Below are 20,042 nucleotides of genomic sequence, written 5' to 3' on the forward strand. Positions count from 1 at the left end.
ACCTAGCTGTGTGACCTCAGGCAAGCCACTTAACTCCCACTGTCTTTCGAAAACCTAAAAAAAGGTCACACAGTAGCTGTTAGGACTGTGAAACCAGATCCTCTAAAATGCAATTACATTGAATAGTGGCTCCAAGTTCAGATTCAGCCTCACACTTTATGTCCTTACCTCTTTGCCTGTTTCCTCAACCCTAAAATGGGCAATAATAGCCCACCTTACAGGATTATGAGGACCAAATGAGGTATTTGCAAAATATTTGGCACATGATAGATGACATATGAATGATAGCAATAATTATTTAGATATTACTTATTATTGCATGATTTATAAAACTCCTTTCTACTTAATCTCACTATTTTGTTGACTTGCCCTATCCATGAGGTCAATTGTGAAAGTAAGGGAAGGTCTCCAGCAGTTGACAGGTTATTTTTCTCCTTCTGATCTTTGTGGTTCATCCATAATAATCATGTGATCATGTTTAATATTCAGATGGTTTTATTAACAAGTTTATAATACATATATTGCATATGATATATAGTATATGAGGACTGTACAGTACAAATTTATGTTCACAGTTTGACATGACAAAATGTCATTACTGAATTCCCATCGGACTACCAAAGTAGAAACAGTGAAGGTACATTAAACATTCACATCTTTAGTAAGAAAGATTACCAAAATGTTTCAGTATTTGCAAGTTATACTAATGCATGCTAAAAACCTTTTACCCATTCAGTCTTATTAGCTTATAAAATATATTACACTTTATTAAAAATTTCTGCATAGTTTACACAAGTATTAAAGTACTGTAAATGTAATAATCCTGCTATATTGGCAGGTATGGTTTAAGAGATGCTAAGCAGAAAGATTATTTTGACCCTCTAACATTAAGTACATAAATAGCAAAAAAAAGTGCTAGTATTTGTAAAACATAACATTGTTGTAGCCCTTGTTGAATGTATGTAAAATGGCTTTATTTTAGAAAGAACTTTCAGTCATTTTAGAAGCTGTTACCCTTGACTGAGAGGAGAAAGAAGACAACATACTTTGACCAACTTTATGTACTCCAGAGATTAATCAAGAACTATGGTATATTTTTTAAACAAACCAAATCACTGCCAAACCTGCTTCCCACAAAGAGATTGTCTTTAAAAATAAACTGATCACAAAGAACACACAGGGCTATACAGTATCAGCAAGATCATCTAAAGTTCCTTAGTAGTGCAATACTGATAGTGCAGATGAGTGTTTCATTTTAAAAAATATACGTCTAGTTCTCCTATGAATCTGTTTCAAGGCTCCAGAGAACCTTCTGCTAATTTAGCATCTCCTTAGTTGTATGTAGTAGCTAGTCTTGCTAAAACATTCCCCAACCCAAAAGTTTATTAGAAAGTTAATGCCCATTGAAGATGTAGATTCACATTTTAAAACTCTAATACAAGACAGATTTATTGTCAATTTTCTGACTTCTTCCCGTGACACTTAAGTAATTTGAGAAATTCTATAGCAAATGAAATTTAAAATGGAAAATAAAAATTCCATGTGTACAAACAAATAATTACAATTAAGGATGCTGTTACTAAAACTTTACACCACTGGAATGACAGGGTAGACAGCATAAAAATGTTCAAGGGCATTTCAAGATTAGGTTGTATTTGAGTCCTTTCACAAATAAACAGCTAAAAATTGACTAAGAAAGTAGAATTTTCATCTACGACAGTAAAATACAGTATTTATCAAGGAAAATTTGATAAAAGGCCAAATGTTAAAGATAGAGGGTAATATGGGAACACATCATGCATCAACATCATGTTGCTTTCCTTATGAAGTTGATTATGGATGGCTCTATATTACTGAAACAAAATGATACTAAACAAATTAAAAGCATTGACGATTCTTTTTGAAAGCTTGTGTTCACTTATTTCCAACATAACTTAATTATGCCAAATATGCAAACCAAAAATTTCAGTGCACCCAATACAACTACACAGACCCATACAAGTAACAAAATCATACAGACTACTTTTTGAGGGCAGAACATCACAAATTATCTTAGGTATGTCCTCTGTATTCCATTCCATCTTGATTCTTGAGGATGTAACTGAAATTCAATATAGTGTTCTGGCAAGAATGTACCATCTCATTCCCATGACAACACATTTCTTCATGTTATTTTGTGGGTGAGGGAAGAAGGAATCAAATTGTGGATTCATCTTTTTATCCATAAACCGAATCAAACTTCGCATTACTTAGGAGGAAAAAAGCCCACCAAAGAAATTCAGATAAGCCAGGATAATAGATTCATTCCCAAAACATCTCATCAACCAAAATATAGTAGTCTCACTCTTAAGGTGGATCAATGCTGGAGAAATTGGGCATAAGTATTTGAAAAATACACAATCATTCCATTTTTAACTCTTTGAAAATGAGTTAGATTTCCTGATGCTTTGTCTACCACCATTGCAACTGGTTGTCCCACATATTCATCCAGGATTCAAAAGGTGATGGAATCTTCAAGATGGCCCTCTTTTGCTAGGTTAATGAATTCAAGTTACATTTTTTTAAACATTAGAAATTGAATGACCAAGGGATAAGTCTTTCATTTGTTCTTCTCCTCTCTCCCTACTTTGGCCAAAAAACAGCAAAATATTTGCTCATAGTGACCACATTTAATTCTTGGTGCCCTATCTGCTAATTTAGAGTATAGTATTTGAACTCCAAAATAGCCAAAATTGTGTCAGTACTGCTCAAAAAAAATCAGCTTTTGAGGAAGAATTTCTTCATGGGACTGGTGCTGTAATTCAATCCCAACTCAAATAGAGGTCATGATTTTGGTACATTCATCCCACTGTATGGATGGAATCTTACCACCATCATCATCATCATCGTCATCATCGTGTTGGGAATCTCTGAGGATGCTACTAAAATAATCACAAATGGACACACATGAATCCCTGAATGGTGGTTTGCTGAATTATTTGGAAAGTTGTTACAGAAGTATGGTGTGTGGGGGGGGTGGGGGTGTGTGTGCTTCGTATTAACTAGTTATATTTACAAAGTGTCATTTTACGAGGTCTTAAATTAAATGAATCTACCAAAGCATTAACAGATGCTTCTTTAGGATGCTTATAATAAACACAGAAGAGAGCCAAGTTGGCACATTACTACCAATGCAGAATCTAGTTTCTGCATATTAGTTTGTGACTGTGTTTGTGTGTGTGTAACCTATTAGGTTATGGGAATATTGTTTTTAAGTATTTCATTGTTTTGAAGCTAGATGCAGATACAAGAAGATGCCATCTGGAACCCAAAAGATTACTAAGCTATTAACTAAGGAAGATATTTTTTTTTTTGCAGTGTTTCCCCAAATCAACTTTTCACTTATTCATCCATATGGTTGCACGGATGACCCAAATGTTAAAGAACTTAGGTGGTTTGTGCTTATCACGGTAAGAATGTGCACAGGCGTGAGCAGAATGTGGGCTGAGTATGTTGGAAGACCCAGGGGTGAGGGTGAGGGAGTGGGAGAGCATTCTCATTCACCTTTGCTATGAGAGGAAACCATAGTCGATGAAAATGCTTTCCCAGGGTGTGCCAGCACACCGGCCCAGGTTAGAAGCATGCTTGTTTTTATGTTGGTGTGTCTGATATTCTGGGGATCTGAAGCACTTCAAATGAAACAATAGAAGTCAGAGAGGCAATTCTTAAAACCAGGTCACCTAGACCTTTCAGTCTCCCCCCCTGACCGCCACCCCTGCTCAGCTCCTCCTAGCTCCCTCTCTAGGACTGATGCTCCAGACTTTGAGGAAGCAGCACCAGGCTCACCTGCCCGCTTTGAAACATTTTCTATTGGGTTGAATCCAGGAGGCCGAGACAATGAATACTGTCAAAGAACATAAATTTTGATGAGGCAAAAAAAAAATCCAACTTCTGAAAAGTAGGGTTCGTTGAGAATAATGAAGAGTTGACTGACTGTATTAGGATCTCCTCTTGCCACAGTTCTAGTAAACCCATATTGGGAAGGTTCCATTCTTTCCAATGTGGAGCATAAAATAAGATGCTAGGGCACATAAGCATGAAGATCTCTGGCAAGAACTAGCAGTCTGGATATTGTATTTCTAATACATTTACTGGTTTGTCAATATATGATGACTGAATACATGGAGAAACTGACACATGGCTATGTTAATTTACACATTCCCTTATTTGCAGTACATTAAACATGTCTATAAGGAATTTGGGTTTGCTTAGCATCCCCAGAAAAAAAAAAAGTGTTCACATTCTTTAGGTCTGACCCGTGGTAAAGATAAAGGAGGGTTACATACCATCTATTACTGACCACATGGAAGTTTTTAATGGTATAAACTCAGTGATTCAGACCAGCTGAATCAAAATTAAAATGTACATGTAAAAAAATGAGTTAGAGAAAGGGAGGGAAACGGCGAGAGGTGGGAGAGAAGGAAGTTGATGCAGGAGATGGATGTGTTCAGACTAGCATGTGGCGTTTCCTATGTAGAGCAAGGTGATCAGAGCGAGAGAAACTTCGATCACAGTCTGGGCACTGGAAAGGTTTAATCCCAGTATGTTTTCGAAAATGCCTTGTCAGTTCATCAGACCGGGCAAATTTCCACGTACATCCTTCCCATGTGCATTTGTAGGGTTTTTCTCCTGCAAAAGAAAAAAAAAGGGAAGATAATATTTTTAAATTTTTTTTTTAAAAAGAAAAAAGTTACCTATATGTGGAATTGGAAAATAAAATATTAAAAAGAAAACAATATAATTGACAACAGTCAAAGCAGCTTAACATTTCTACTGTGGGGCTCAAGGACTATTGCTTCCGGGACATTTCCCTATAGAGCATCATATTCTTCAGAAGGATGGGCAAATGGATTTATTCTCTGTCTAACTGAATCTGTGCCAAGAAATGGAATTTTAAAAGTTAGCTAAAGCAAAGGGCAGTACTGAACTAGTGCCCTGGGGTCACCCACAAAGCCACAGCAGGTTTGGGGTTTATCCTCTCCCAAGAAGTGGGAGTATGTGCCACAACACATAGATAACACTTGATTCACTTGATTATTTGAGAGCTAATGTGGTGTGGTGGAGAGAGAGATTTAACATCAGAAAAACTTGGGTTCAAATACATGTTCTGGTAATGTTTTTCTGTGACCTGTCTAATGTTGGAAAGTCACAACTTTGGGGCAGCTAGGTGGTGCAGTGGATAGAGTACCAGCCCTGGAGTCAGGAAGACCTGAATTCAAATCCAGCCTCAGACACTAAATAATTACCTAGCTGTGACCCCACTGCTTTGCAAAAAAAAAACACCAAAAAAAGTCACAACTTCTTTGGAGTTGAAGTTTCTTATCAAGAAAGATTGGGGGGGGGGGTGACTAAAATTTCTCTAAGGTGCAAGTTCCACTTTAAAACTGTGGTCCTAGCAGATTCATTATATTAGTATTACTCCTTGAGAATTATCAATTTAAAAAATCTGATGGATTTTTCTTAGTTTATTAATCTGAAGGAGTCATCAAAAACTTAACATATCTCCTTTGTTAATTCTGGAGTGACATACATCTGATGCCTCATGTCATACTTTAAACTGAGAGGGTTCTAAAAGTCTAAACTTAAAACTGCCAAAAGGGTCTTTTAAATGTTCCAAGCAAGAGACCTTAGAGGTCATTGGATGCCCCCCCCACTGGATCATGAGTTTAGAAGAAGTATCAAGGTTGAGCAACCAGAGCTATAACACCACCAGAAATAGAGGAAGGGGTCCCCTGGATCCCAATCGAGGAGTATTTCCTCTAAGCCATACCGCCTGCCTATGGCTTATCTTCCTCTAGAAGGCAAGTGCCTAAGAAGACTAAGTCCTGTTCCTCGTGAATTGTGGAGCTTTAAATACTGCAAGTAAAGACAGAGCTGGGTGTTGGGGATCCAGGGATGGATGCATCACTTGGTCAGCAATGATTCCAAATGGCATCCATCACTTAAGAGTCCCAGTTCTATTAAACTGACACATAAATTCCTCCCTCTTGCACATATTAAAAAAAAAAATTTTTTTTAAACCCCAACAAGTCCCCTTCACCTTCATTAACTCCAAAATACAAAATTTTCCACACCATCTTTGTTGCAAGATGGTGCAGTAGATCAAACTCTGGACCTGAGTTCCAATCCAGCCTTTAGTGGTAGTTATCTGACCTCGAGTCAATTCCCTTTACCTCTGCCTGCCTCAGTTCCCCCCCAACTATAAGATATACTTCTCAGGATTGTCACAAGAATCAAATATTTATAAATTTTTAAATATTTATAAACTTTTTAAAACATGTCAATGCTTTTATTCTATCATCCTGCATCAGTACCTGTATGTGTTCTTCTGTGGGCTTTCAAGTGAGAGCTCTTAGTGTAGACCTTATTACATCCCTCGTAATCACATCTGTGTATCCTGCGTTTTCTTTGCGTATCTGGAGACTCCACAGGTAAAGGTCTCTTTCCAGGCTGTACTATGACTGAAGGGTGGTTCCTGTTAAAAGTTAATTAAAAAAAAAATCTTAAAATTCCAGATGAAAAGTCTAACCTTCAGTCAATAATTTTATACCAATTAATTTCAATTTATTAATAAGCACCAAATAATCACCTTTTCCCACCCCAGTTCTGCTCACTTAAAGCATTTTATCATGGAAGCAAAACGATTAGATCCTTTTCATAAGCTGCATTGAGTTTACAATAAAACCATAGGTTCACATTCCTGTCTCAGGCAATAATTAAAGCTATAAAAGTTATACTTTAAGATTTGCCTTGGGGAGGGGTACTGAGGAGTGGTCTCTAATAAAAGAAAATTTGCTTTTAATTTCTAAATAATAGCTTTTCTGTATCATCAAAGTAATCATTCCTTTGCCTCCACAAAGGCCAGGCTTTATGGTCACTGCCACTCCTAGAAGAGAGTAGCTGAGAATTTCCTGTTTGGGGTGGGCAGGCAGGTGTGGTCTCCCTTTACCCGGGGCAACAACTCCTAAAAGTAGACCGTAGACCGCCCACAGGATGTCTGAAGCTGGCGTTCACAAACACGTAAGCTGGCTTCAACCCCACAGGTACACGTGGTCCTGTGAACGCACGCCTCTTTCCAATGGACTTTGAAGTCACATCATCACATCATGAATGACACTGACCAACTCCCGGCTGATTTTAAACCTTCAAATGAGATCCTGTGAGTGAAGGGCCTTTGTAAACTTTTAAAAAAAACAGCAGCTATTACTATTCAATAGGAATATTAAGGGGCTGTTTCCCTTGCTGGTTAAGGTAAAGTTCAAATCCAGTTTAGTTAATTTTTTAAAATTTATTTTTCCAAAGACAGGGATTAATCCAGGGTTTTTCTAGGTATACTTGATACTTTTAAGAAAAAAAAATCACACTTGGACAGCATCTGACTCCAATTTCAATGAAAAACTCTTTCCCTTTTTAGATGATGACATTGACATTGAAATGTCAACAAGTCTTAATATGACCCTCTTTTATGCTTTTGTGTTTACATTAGAAATGGGTACAAAAGCCCCCCCCCCATTCCTAATCCTTGAAGCCTCTTTTTCTCTCTCTCCCCCCCTCAAACCCACCTTGGGACCTGTACTTAAGCACATTCTACATTAGTCATTTGTGTTCTGATCCTACAGGATCATGGGAACCTTTAAAGCAGGGATCACGTCTTGTTCCCTGGAAACCTGGAGTAGGTAGGTGTTTAAGAAATGAATCAGGGGCAGCTAGGTGGCACAGTGGATAGAGCACCGGCCCTTGAGTCAGGGGAACCTGAGTTCAAATGTGACCTCAGACACTTAATAATTACCTAGCTGTGTGACTTTAGTCACTTAAACCCCATTGCCTTGACAAAACAAAACAAAAAAACAACAACAACAAAAAAGAAATAAATCAGGGGCTCCGGAACAAAGCAGATTAGAGTTACAACTGGAGACGGGCAACAGGCAATTCTACAAGAAACATTCTCATCAATGTGATTGAAAATGATCTAAGGAACAAACAAGAAAGAAGGAGGGAGGGATACTGAATCAATTTCAAATCAACATTTATTAAGTTTCTATTTTGTGGTGAAAATACAATAAATTTTCATTTATGCTCATGCTTAGAGAAGAGACATCAAGATAATTAAAAAAACAAACCAGGCAACATTACTAATTTGTCTCCTCTGCTTACTTAGAGCTAAGCTTTATAGAGGAAAATGTGACCTCTTAAAATCAATAGCTAGATAATGCTGTTTTGGGAGTAATTAACCTAAAAATTCCTTCTTCCCATTGTGCTGAATTATGATAATAACAACGATAAGAGCTAACATTAATAAACCTCCTGCCATAAGAGGTTTTATAATGATTATTTCACTAGTTTATTATCTCAAAACAACTCTTGAGAGGTAGGGAGCTATTATCATTCCCTTTTTTTTACAAATGAACAGGGTTAAGTGATTTGCCCAGGGTTAAAGTTAGTGTCAGAGACCAAATTTGATGTGAAACAGCTTGGAATGCAAAAAACACCTCTTTCTTAAAAAAGTGAACAAGATGAGTATAGGATGGTGATGAAACACTATTGTGCAGTAAAACAAAGGATGGACAGGTTTGATTTTTGAAAACAACAACCAAAAACAGCCCGCTGCCTACAGTGGATAGCAATATTGTTCAAAGAAAAAAAAACATGAAAAAGGACCCAAGATATTATATGCTCCTAAAGAAAAAGGTATCAATACGGCTGTGTGTGTGTGTGTGTGTGTGTGTGTGTATGAAAGAAACACAGTTTGGAACTTAAAATGTAACAAGGAAATATTTTTTAAACATGCACTTTGCTTTATACTTTATTTCTGATTTGAAGTTTCATATGGGGGAACTTATATAGAACCTATTTATGAAAAAATATCCTAACAATGATAAACTATTTCAGTGGACTATGATCCTTCCCAAAAAGTACCAGGATTGAGATCAAGTGGACAGATAACATATGAACTAGCATGGCCAACTGAAGTGAGAAAAGAACAGTCAACAGTAAAGTTTTTAAGGTTTCCTTCCTTTCCTTCTTTTTTTTTGGGGGCGGGGTAGTTTGAGAAGGGAAAAGGAACTTTTGAGCTTTTTTTTTGTTTTGTATTTTTTGTTTTATGTTTTTTTACACAGTACTTCATTTTCCATTAAGACAAAAAAGAAAAGCCAAAAACCTTTAGTAAAGTTAAGTATGTCTTTAATTTCATGCATCAATATTGAAATATTTCACATCTGTAAGCTAATTATTAACTATTGTTAGTAGTTTCATGTACTTGAGATTCAACTCACTTTTAAGTAGTCAAATTTATGCTTTGAGAATTGGAAATCAAGTAAATGTCCTTCAATTGGGGAATGACTTAGCAAACTGTGGTATATGTATGTCATGGAACACTACTGTTCTATTAGAAACCAGCAGGGATGGGAATTCAGGGAAGCCTGGAGGGATTTGCATGAACTGATGCTGAGTGAGATGAGCAGAACCAGAAAAACACCGTGCACCCTAACAGCAACATGGGGGTGATGCTCAACCTTGAAGGACTCGCTCATTCCATCAGTGCAACAATCGGGAACAATTTGGGGCTGTCTGTGATGGAGAATACCATCTGTATCCAGAGAAAGAACTGTGGAGTTTGAACAAAGTTCAAGGTCTATTCCCTTTAATTTAGCAAAAAACCCATATATCTTATTGTCTGATCTTGTTACCTCTTAGACTTTTTGTCTCTTCCTTAAGGATATGATTTCTCTCTCATCACACTCAATTTGGATCAATGTATACCATGGAAACAATGTGAAGACTGGCAAACTGCCTTCTGTGGGGGTGGGGGAGGGAAGTAAGATTGAGGGGAAAATTGTAAAACTCAAATAACATCTTTAATAAAAATAAATTTAAAAAAAATTTATGCTTTGAAAGTAACAGGATACTCCTATCACTTTTTTTTTTTAAAGATTACAGCCTACTACAGTTAAATTTGAAAACTGTTTTGAGAATTAAAAATCCTCTTGGGCTAGGAGTTGGAAAAGATGGTCATCTTTAAGCTCTCAGGATAAATTTCTTAACTGAGTTTTCTAAGCTGGCTTTACTTAAGTTTGCCAGAGTAAAAAATAAAAATTCAACTTAAAAAAAAGGCAACGCATTCCATCCTCTAAAACTTTTCCTTCCAAATATGGATGCATATGTAGAAAAATGAACTCTCACACAAAAAAAAATATCTTCACATATCCTTAAGTATAATTTAAAAAAAAGAGAGAATTAAAAAACAACAACAAAAAAACCCTAAAGTATTCTAAAGTCTGCCATGTCAGCATGCCATGCTTCAAAGAAATTAATTTTGAAGTCTTATTTAATGCCTCCAGAGTAAGGAATACATAATGGAAATATCATTGAAACTGTCTGAAGCAATGCTATTAAGCTATAGGCTGAGGGTTACAAGTGATTCTTTCCTGGCGAGCTGGTTTACTATGTGGGACACCACTGGGTATGTTCCAAGGCATGACTTCATCACATCTGTGTGCAAACAACACTGTTCCAGAAGCACACTGTCCAAGGGGTGGAAGACTTATTTTGTTAACTTTTCAGTAGTGCATCACACAAAGTAATCCAAAGTATAACAACTACTTGTTTATACAGTGCTTTAACCGGAATTAAAGATTTTAGTAGTGTCAAAAACCAGTAATTATTACCATGAAGTAATACTAAGAATAACAATTGCTCATTTATAGCCCTTTAAGGTTTGCAGATATTTAGTGAAGGGATCACTGAAAGGCACTAAGGTTTTTCCTATTGGTTACAATAATTAAAAATGGGCATAGATTAGAGATTTTGAAGAACAGAAGTAAAAATTTATATACAAATTGTGGTGTAAATGGATTAGAATCCAGCTCTGCTATTTATTTCCTAAGTGACAAGATCACTCAAGGCAACTGAACTCTCTGGCCCTCCTCAATAAAATGAGGGATTTTTTAACTAAATGGTCTCCTAGGCCCATTCTATTTTAAATATGAGATCCTGAAAGTATGACATACTTAAAATTAAAATCCATAATAATCAATATCTAAGAATCTCACTGCACATAAAATAAAGTAACAAAAAAAAACTGTTCTCTCCTATCTGATGAGGGTTCATGTTCATATTGCCAAAATAGGACGCTTATCCAGTCTATAATGATCACAGCATAATTTATTGTGAATGACTGCAGCCCTTAGATCTCCCAGGAAAAACAACAGTCTTCTGAGTTTGAAAAATTCTGATATTAAAAATGGCAAATAAGGATCTCTTATGAACTACACACTGAACTTAACTGCAGACTCCAGATGGTCCAAAGAGCAACATAATAAAATGAGCTCTAATGACAAAAAAATATGGTGGCAGAAATCCCTCCAGGTTCTTTGATTTATAAAATTTGTCATTACTTACTTAGCCTACCTATTGAATTCCTTTAATTTATAGTCAGGCAACAAGATACCCTCCCCCTCCTTCCAAATTATTTCCAGCTACTGAACACTGTAATATCATATTATGGTTGACTGGTTCTGCTGCCATGTCCTCTCTCATTTATGGTGAAAGGACTGTGTGCAAATGACAGGTATTCTCAAATATACTTACTCCTGCAACATTGCAACTTGTGGAGGAGATACTGAGTTCATTAGTGGGGGTGTCATTTCTTCAGGATAATAATCTGTCCTCTGTGGTTCAATCCCAGGTTCTACTTTTATTTTTTTCTGTAAAATAGGCTTGTCATATGATTCAATTACAGGTACTGGATAGGGAGAAAAGAGAATGTGAAATCAATTTAAGTACCTTTGTTGAAAACACTTTATTTTTTTCATATCTCTAACCAGTGATCTACTTGCATATCACAAAAATGACAGAATGAAGTACTGGGTTTTTAATTATTTTGCCTGAGAAAAGAATTCAAAAGAAGAAATTCTAGCCCAGAATGATTCTCTATCATGGTTTTGAAAATATCCAATCAACCTTCAGGCCTCCTATCAGTACCAACCAAATATGTAAATACATGTATAACTATTCTTACAATTCCCTACTTTTAAAAGCATTTAATAAATGACTACTTGTTTTGTAGTAAATAAGAACACAGAGCTATCCTCTAAGCGTTCTGGAGAGCAATTCATAGCCACAGTCCAATAATCTCATTTATCTTCTATGGCATTTCTACCATCAACCTCTTTGAATGCTTTCACTGTTGCTGACTCCTTTTACTGCCTCATCCACAATTTCTCTTTCTCAGACGAACCTGCATCATCGTATCTCTGGAGCCGGTCTTACCTTGCATGCTACTTGTATTTTCCAATTCATCTGCTAGAACAGTAGAAACCATGATGGGTTGCTGAAGGTGACTTGCGTACATGAAAGGTACAGGTTGCACAACAACCGGCTGAATAACTGGAAGTATTCCAGGGCTTCGAATTCCGTGTCTAGAAAGAGCCGCCATCACTGGAGGGATTGATAATGGCACACTGAAGGGCTGTACTCCAGGTGGAGGCGGTGTGAACTTTTTCATAGGTGGGCTAGGTGAAGGCATGGTTAATCCAGGTGAAGCTCGCCTATGAGAAGTCTGAAATTTCAGTGGGGAAGGTGAGCTTCCAGTCGAAGGTGGGGAACTTCGTTTGTTCACTGTGAGATCCACTGGTTCCATCTGGATTCCATTGGAAGTAAGGCCTTCCGGGGTCGGATAGAATTTATTGTGTAACATGTTCGGTGTAGAATAAATGACACTGTACTTGTTTGACTTCATATGTTCCATGAAATTAGATGGATAGGACTATTTGAGGGGGGGAAAAAAAAGAAGTGTGTAAACAAAAATATACTCATGCATAGTGGAAAGCCTATTAAGAAAAATAAAAGTGTGACAATTTAAAATTTGGTACTTAAATCCCAAAGTTGCTGAACTACAGACACACACACACACACACACACACACACACACACGTGTGCGCCCACCACTGACCCAGTCAGTTCTATACATACCCCCAAGAATTCAAAGAGGAAAAGGACCTACTGATAGCAACTGTTTTTCTAGGATCCCAAAAATGGACACTGAGGTGGCGCCAACCTATTGGAGATGCTACGGATTGTAGTTTATGAGCGTAATAGACTATTATTTTGTCCTGAATATTATTGAAATCCACAATTTCAGAAAAAAGTGGGAAGACACCTATGATCCGATGCAGATAAAGTGAGTCGAACTAGGAGAACAACTTGTATTACAACATTTTCAAGGAAAAACAACTCTGAAAAACTGACTGTGATAAAACCATGAGTTCAGAGTACTAAAGCTGAATCACACCACCCACCTCCTGCCAAAGACAAGAGGGACTTAAAAATCCAGGATTTGACCTGGCCAATATGGGAATTTCTTTTGCTGGACTATGGATATTTACTGTGAGGGATTTTTTTTTTTAACTCATGTGCAATGGAGTTGAGGGAAGCACAGTGAGAGGAAGAGACAATTTTTAAAAAAGTGTTAAGAATTTTAACTCCACCACATATAACTACATGTACACATTATCCTACCATACACAATTTGAGTGAGGTCAACAAAAAATGAGGCCAAAGAAGTGTGATTAACATGGTTCCAAAAGCATCAAGAGTTCAACTACAATCCTTTTGCAGATCCCCCTATTTCCATTAAGTTGAGTAGTGAAAGTGTTGAAGAAGTTAGATGGTATAATAGATAAAATACTGAAACTAGAGAAGATCTGAGTTCAGATCCAGGTTCAGACATTTATTAGATTACAATTGTTATTATTGATGTGACCCTGGGTAATCTCTTAACCCTTCTTTGCCTCATCTATAAAATAGAGATAATACTTCTCAGGGTTATTGTGAAAATCAAATGAGACAATTATTTTTAACTTTTTGACAAAAATGGTTTTTAATATTTGACAAAAATCATTTAAGGTCTATCTTGTGGATAAAATGGTGGACTGGACTGAACTTAAGGGAATTCTAAGTGGGGTGAAGAACTAGACCCAAAGAGTAACCTCAGGATGATGGAGGGAGTGTTCTAGTTATCTGTTTTTTTTTTTTAACAATCACCAGGAACAAGATATAGAAAATCCATTTAACAAATCTGTAAATGACACAAAACTGGATATGATAGCTCAACATAAAGCAACAGCATGAGATAACTACTTAAAAAAAAGAAAGCTAATGTAATCTGGGTTACGTGAATATCGGTAGGGTGTTCAAACCATGGGAGATAACTACATTTTAAGAACAATGATAAACTGGAATATATTGAGTCTGGTGGGTAAGTTGTTTTGAATTCATGTTAGGTGGAAAATGGTGGAAGGGAAGAAGGAAGAAAGAAAAGGAGGAAAAGGAGGGACAGAGAGGAAGGAAAGACAGGCTAAGAAGAGGTGATTGTCTTCCATTTTTTTTTGTTTTTTGCAAGGCAATGGGGTTAAGTGGCTTGCCCAAGGTCACACAACTAGGTAATTATTAAGTGTCTGAGGTTGGATCTGAACTCGGGTCCTCTGACTCCAGGGCCAATGCTCTATCCACTGGCGCAACCTAGCTGACCCGTCTTCCATCATTTGAAGGGCTGTCCCAGAAGATAAAACAAAGCCCAGTAACCCTACATACATAACATAGGAAGGCAGATTCCATTTCAACATAAGTTAAGAATTCTATTGTGAGAACACCCATGGTCGTATGGCCTGTCTTATGAAACAGTCATGCAACACTGGAGCTGAAAGAAATTATAAAAAAACAAGTCCAATTTCCAGTTTTATAAGGAGAGGAAAGTGAGTTTCAGGACAGTTCCGTGACCCATTCAAGGTCTACTGGCTTGCAATTCAGGGCTCCTTCTCCAACATCATATTACCTCCCTATACCTAGAAATAATATCAAGCAGAAGCTGGTTGATCATATCTACATATGCACATTGCACAGCAACCAATATTGCACTGGTCTTATCATTGTCATTAGTAACAACAGTTAGTCTTTAAATGGCTCTTTTAAGAGTTGCAAAGGGGCGGCTGGTGGCACAGTAAGATAGAGCACCGGCCCTGGATGGAGTCAGGAGGACCCGAGTTCAAATTTGGCCTCAGACACTTAATAATTACCCAGCTGTGTGGCCTTGGACAAGCCACTTAACCCCATTGCCTTGCAAAAACCTTAAAAAAAAAAGTTGCAAAATGTTATCTGGCTTAATGATCAATGGCTGTTCCCAAAGTGCACACCTGCACACACAAATGTATGTGTATAAAAACAGTATATTTAAATGATGTAATTACTTGACCCAGTGGCATCACCTGTATACACTTTTCATAAGACAATTTTCTCTTAGAACTTACATATCAATCTACCCTGGCAATCTAATTCTATATGTATGCATTTCTGATGTTAATTCTTCAGTTCCCTAATTTACTGCTTTTATGTTTCATTTTCTATTCCAATAGGATATGCTTATATAGTAGGCTTCCAAAGGGTAGAAAGGGCTGTCAATATAACCTGAATCATAAAGCTTGGACAAATATAATTGATAATTGATGACAGTGAGAAAATCCGCATCTCCCCAATACACCAAAGGATAAGATAGATTCAAGTGCTGTTTAGAAGGTTTAACTGCTTCACCACACTAATTGGAGGAGAAGGTTTAAGGACTATCAGAGAATGGAATACAAAAATAAATTTCTATTTGGTCTTGTAATAGTCAAATCTATCCTTAGCCCCTACCCCCTTCCTCTGCCAGTTTGGCCCCACGGTGTGGACAGTCTAGTTTCAGGTGATAAGGAAACTCAGGTCAAGGCAGATAATCTATTCTAGATAAGATTGTTTAGGAAATGACTACAGTCCATAGAATGATGGAAGTTAGCTCTCCCGGCGACCAGCTGCCACACCCATAACATAGCCAAGTTCCTTAACTACAGACCTGGTCCTGAAATTTCAGAGTTATCTAATTTTAGTGTAGTTTGAACTTTTTTGTAAAGATAAAGGACAGAATAAAAATGATAAAGGACCGTCCAGTTGTCCTGGTATGCTGAGGTTTAGGTATCCCCTACGTTGCCTTATTGGAGTCAGAGAACTGAGGCATTTGAATCCTGTCTCTTCCACTTACTAGTTGTGTGACCTTAGACAAGTCAGTTAAGTAGTTTGGGTCCCAATCACCTCACCTACACAAGGAGGGTGTTGGCTTAGATGATCTACCACCCTCTAAACCTTGTGAAATAAGGGTTCCCCTGGATTTGATGATCCAGATATTCTCCTTGCAATATTTTTATGGGAGAGGAAAAAAAGTGAATTTTTAAAATCAAAATGAGAAACTGAGATGAGCCAGCATCTGATATATATATTGAGTGACTTTGGGCAAGTTTTTGTCTTTCAGAGGTCTGGATAATTCTCTTAACTCACAAAGAAGGAGCCTAACTGCATCAGTTGAGAGAGTTCCCTGCTCTTGGGAATTCCCTATTGCCAATGAAAGAATTAAGTTTAGTCTCTCCACCAATAATTGACATTATTCCCACTTTAAAAATAGGGAATGCAGAAAACCAACCTTAAAATGCATGCAAATTTCCATTTTAAAAATTGGCTATAATACTATTTCAAGGCTCTATGATTTAGTAGTTATGGATGCTCCTTCCACTTTATAAATCTTGGCATCTGGGTAGGTAGTCTTCAGGAACATTCACGTGGGTCTTTAGCTAGGCTGGTCCATGAACAGCCGAGACATGGGCTCCATCACTGGCACCGAACTAAAGTCTTTCCAGCTTGGCAGAGGCTGCTTGAGTTTTCACTCCAATGGCCAAGGTCATGGGAGGCATCTGAGCGAGTGAGCAAGCAAACGCACACACACAATCTCTCTCTCTCCCAAACCCCGAAGAATAGGACCACAAGGAGCTCATACCACAATAGAAGGCAAGAAGCCAAAAATGGCACCAGGTTCACTGGAAAGTCAATGAAAAAAAAAATAAAAAGGAATGTGCAGTGAGGGTTTTATGACATTACAAATAAATTCAGCACAATGGGAATAAAACAACAACAAAAAAAAACCCCTTCCATCAATCTGAGATCTTACTAAAGACAAAAGAGCTTGCTTGGATCATAAACTTTGCAGAAATGAACAATTTTTTCCTCTCTTTTTTTCATCCCCTTTTGTCTCTCTGTCCCTAATAAAAATGCAAGTGGCTAGAATCTTAAATTAAGTGTAATTTCCCCCCTTTTTAAACTGACTTAAGAAAAAAGCAACAGATAGAGTTAAAAAAAAAACTCACTCCAAATCCCAGTGATCAAAATAACCCTTTTCAGAGCCTATTCTGAAATCAGAACTCAGAATCTAATCTTTTTTTATCTTCAGAAATACACCTTTTACACCTAAAAAAAAGACTAGATATGGATACATTTCCAACATCAAAAAGATTACAAGGGTATTGAATTCCATTTGGTCTATTGTTTAAATGTATTTACTTCCAAGCTAGGTGGGGCATATTGGATAAGAAGCTGGGCCTGGAGTCAGAAAGATCTGAGTGCGAATACAGCTTCAGACATTTACTAGCTGTGGGACCCTGGGCAAGTCACTTAAGCCTGTCTTCCTCAGGTTCCTCATCTGTCAAATGAGCTGGCAAAACAAATCCAGGATGTTTGCCAAGAAAACCCCAAATGGGGTCAAAGAGACAGACAACTGAAATGACTGAACAAGTCACAGAAACATATTAATTGAAGATTTTTGAAGAAAAAGTTGATACTAAAAGGGATTTTTGTTTAACTATTTCACTCAAGAATTTAAAATCATTCAGATCATCCCATTCCTTGAGTACTTTGGTCAATCCAAGTATGGAAACTGTCTTACTAAAGACTCTTAAATAATCTTTGCATCTAGACTCACAAGACTTAGAATCAAGATAATCTCTAAATAAAGGACCATCCTAATTTAAGTCCCCTCATTTTAAAGATTTTGGAAACCCAGGATCAGAGAGAGATTTGCCAAGATTCTGCAAATACTAAACTTAAGTTTCTTCTACTGAGTGATTTCCTCTACACCAAAGCAGGTTGCCATCATTCAACTTCTAGCCTTGGAGAGTTGTCTAAAGAACCAGGGTCCCACTGTCAGTCGGTGTCAGGGGCCTTCCTGGCTTCAAAAATCCATTATGTGGTAGCTAGGTGGTACAGGAGAGCTGGCCTTGGAGAAGGGAAGACCTGAGATCAAATCTGAGCCGGGCAAGTCACTTAACTGATGCCCCAATTTCCCCATCTGTAGAATGGAATAATAAACAGCACCAGGGTCATAATGAGGACCAAATGAGATAATTTTATAGAGCTTAACAGTGCTTCATAGTACACAATAAGAAGTCCTATATAAATGTTAATTATTATCATTATTATTAGAATGAAAAACTTCATTAATGCTCTAGTGGTACCAACCTTTTGAAATGACTATTGCTTATAAACCATATACACATATTTGTCTATGGGTGTATATATACACACACACACACACAACTAAGGATAAAATATCATGAAAAAGTCTAAATTTATTCAAATCAATGACTTTTTTCCCCATACTTGAGACTACTTAGAAGTCTGATATGGGGACAGAAATCAGAAATACCTGCCCACTATGATGATGCTCTGTTCTGCAACAGATTCGGATGGGTGGCCAAGAAGCCAGGGAACGGGATAAGCTCCGGAGCATGCTATGCTTCTGACTTCCTTGTGGCCCCATGTATCACCGCCAGGCAAATTGGACATACTTTGGTTATTGTAGCTGTTGGCTTCAACCATCCAGTGTGGCAAATTTCAGGGAACTAGTAATTTAGGCTGGGGAAGATTTGCAAATTCAATAACATTCTCAAATTTTTCAAACTCAGGGAGAAAAAAAATACCCAAATAAGAGGAAGCTTCATAAACATCACTGGCAGCCTTGGCTTGTGCCTTGTTTTCAAATGAATCCCCTTTTCTCTTTCTATAACAACTAATTTTCTGCTTGAATAGTGGGATCCATTTAGGAACATAGGGGTCACAAGGACAAACCAATAAGTTTAAACTTATTTCACACAAAAATTTGGACTTGTTGTACATGACTAATTAATTAAATGTCTTATTGCACCACAAAAGAAGACAAGCAACTAACATTAATAAAACTAGCTAAATAATTTTGCTGGGATGTTTACCGGGACCTTATAAAAAGATGCATTTATTTTAATGCATTAATTTTAGGTGGGGATAATAAGCAATTATAATTAGCTTGGTTTTACACCACCACTTAATAGTATCTTAATACTGCAGAGAATTCTTGCAATACAGTTCTCCCTACAGTATGACTGATATAAGGTTCATAGAACCTTGGGTGTGTCCCCCATCACCTGAGAAGCATAGTTAAAGTTCATTACCTACCCATCCAGAAACACACCCTTTTATAACAAAGTCTTATAAATTACCAAGGCTCAGGAAGAAATCAAATCAAAAGCAAAAGAGAAAAAAAGAACTAGCATTTTTTCCGACTACTAAATGGTCATAAAAATGTATCATGGTCTCAGACACTTAATTACCTAGCTGTGTGGCCTTGGGCAAGCCACTTAACACCATTTGCCTTGCAAAAAAAAACACAACTAAAAAAATGTATCATGGACACAATATTTGAAGGTAGAAGGCAAAAAAAAATAGTTTAAAAAATTAGCGGATCTTTAAAAAAAAGTAGTTTGTGCAAACATAATTACCTTAAAAAAAAAAAGGAAAACACTATAAAGAAACTGCAACCAAATATTAGTTTTAAGTTTTAACTGTTTATACAACAAACAACAAGCAATTAAGGTAGAAAAATCTGTTTTATCCTAACTCCTATGCATTTCTTTAAAAAAAAAAAGTCCTCATATAGGGAAAGGTAAAGAAGATTTTGAAATATGATTAAATGCTCCTCTCCCTGACGAAGTTCTAATAAGTACTTGCAACATAATGAAGTGAAGATTTTCTATGCTTCCTTTTTTTTTCTACAAGCATTAGTTTAGCAAGCTATCTCACATACTGTTTCCAGAACTATAATTCTAATAAATAGATGGATC

At 37.0% G+C, this 20,042-nt stretch overlaps 1 protein-coding gene across 4 annotated transcripts in view; it reads right to left on the bottom strand.

Moving 5' to 3' along the window:
• Window positions 1-3,909: 3,909 nt before the first annotated feature.
• KLF3 (KLF transcription factor 3) overlaps window positions 3,910-20,042 on the bottom strand; it is a 35,169-nt gene continuing 19,036 nt past the window's right edge. For 3 of the 4 annotated variants that reach the window (XM_074229640.1, XM_074229638.1, XM_074229639.1), the window contains exons 3-6: window positions 12,307-12,802; window positions 11,626-11,779; window positions 6,354-6,514; window positions 3,910-4,668 (exon numbers count right to left, since the gene is read on the bottom strand). In XM_074229640.1, the coding sequence (XP_074085741.1) occupies window positions 4,487-4,668; window positions 6,354-6,514; window positions 11,626-11,779; window positions 12,307-12,802 (993 nt within the window). In that variant the 3' untranslated portion in view covers window positions 3,910-4,486. Of the gene's footprint in view, window positions 4,669-6,353; window positions 6,515-11,625; window positions 11,780-12,306; window positions 12,803-16,540; window positions 16,932-20,042 lie in introns of all 4 variants that reach the window. The other variant, XM_074229641.1, reaches the window with a different exon arrangement.

The sequence above is a fragment of the Macrotis lagotis genome, chromosome 3, assembly GCF_037893015.1.
Source record: "Macrotis lagotis isolate mMagLag1 chromosome 3, bilby.v1.9.chrom.fasta, whole genome shotgun sequence".
Lineage (NCBI taxonomy): Eukaryota > Metazoa > Chordata > Mammalia > Peramelemorphia > Peramelidae > Macrotis > Macrotis lagotis.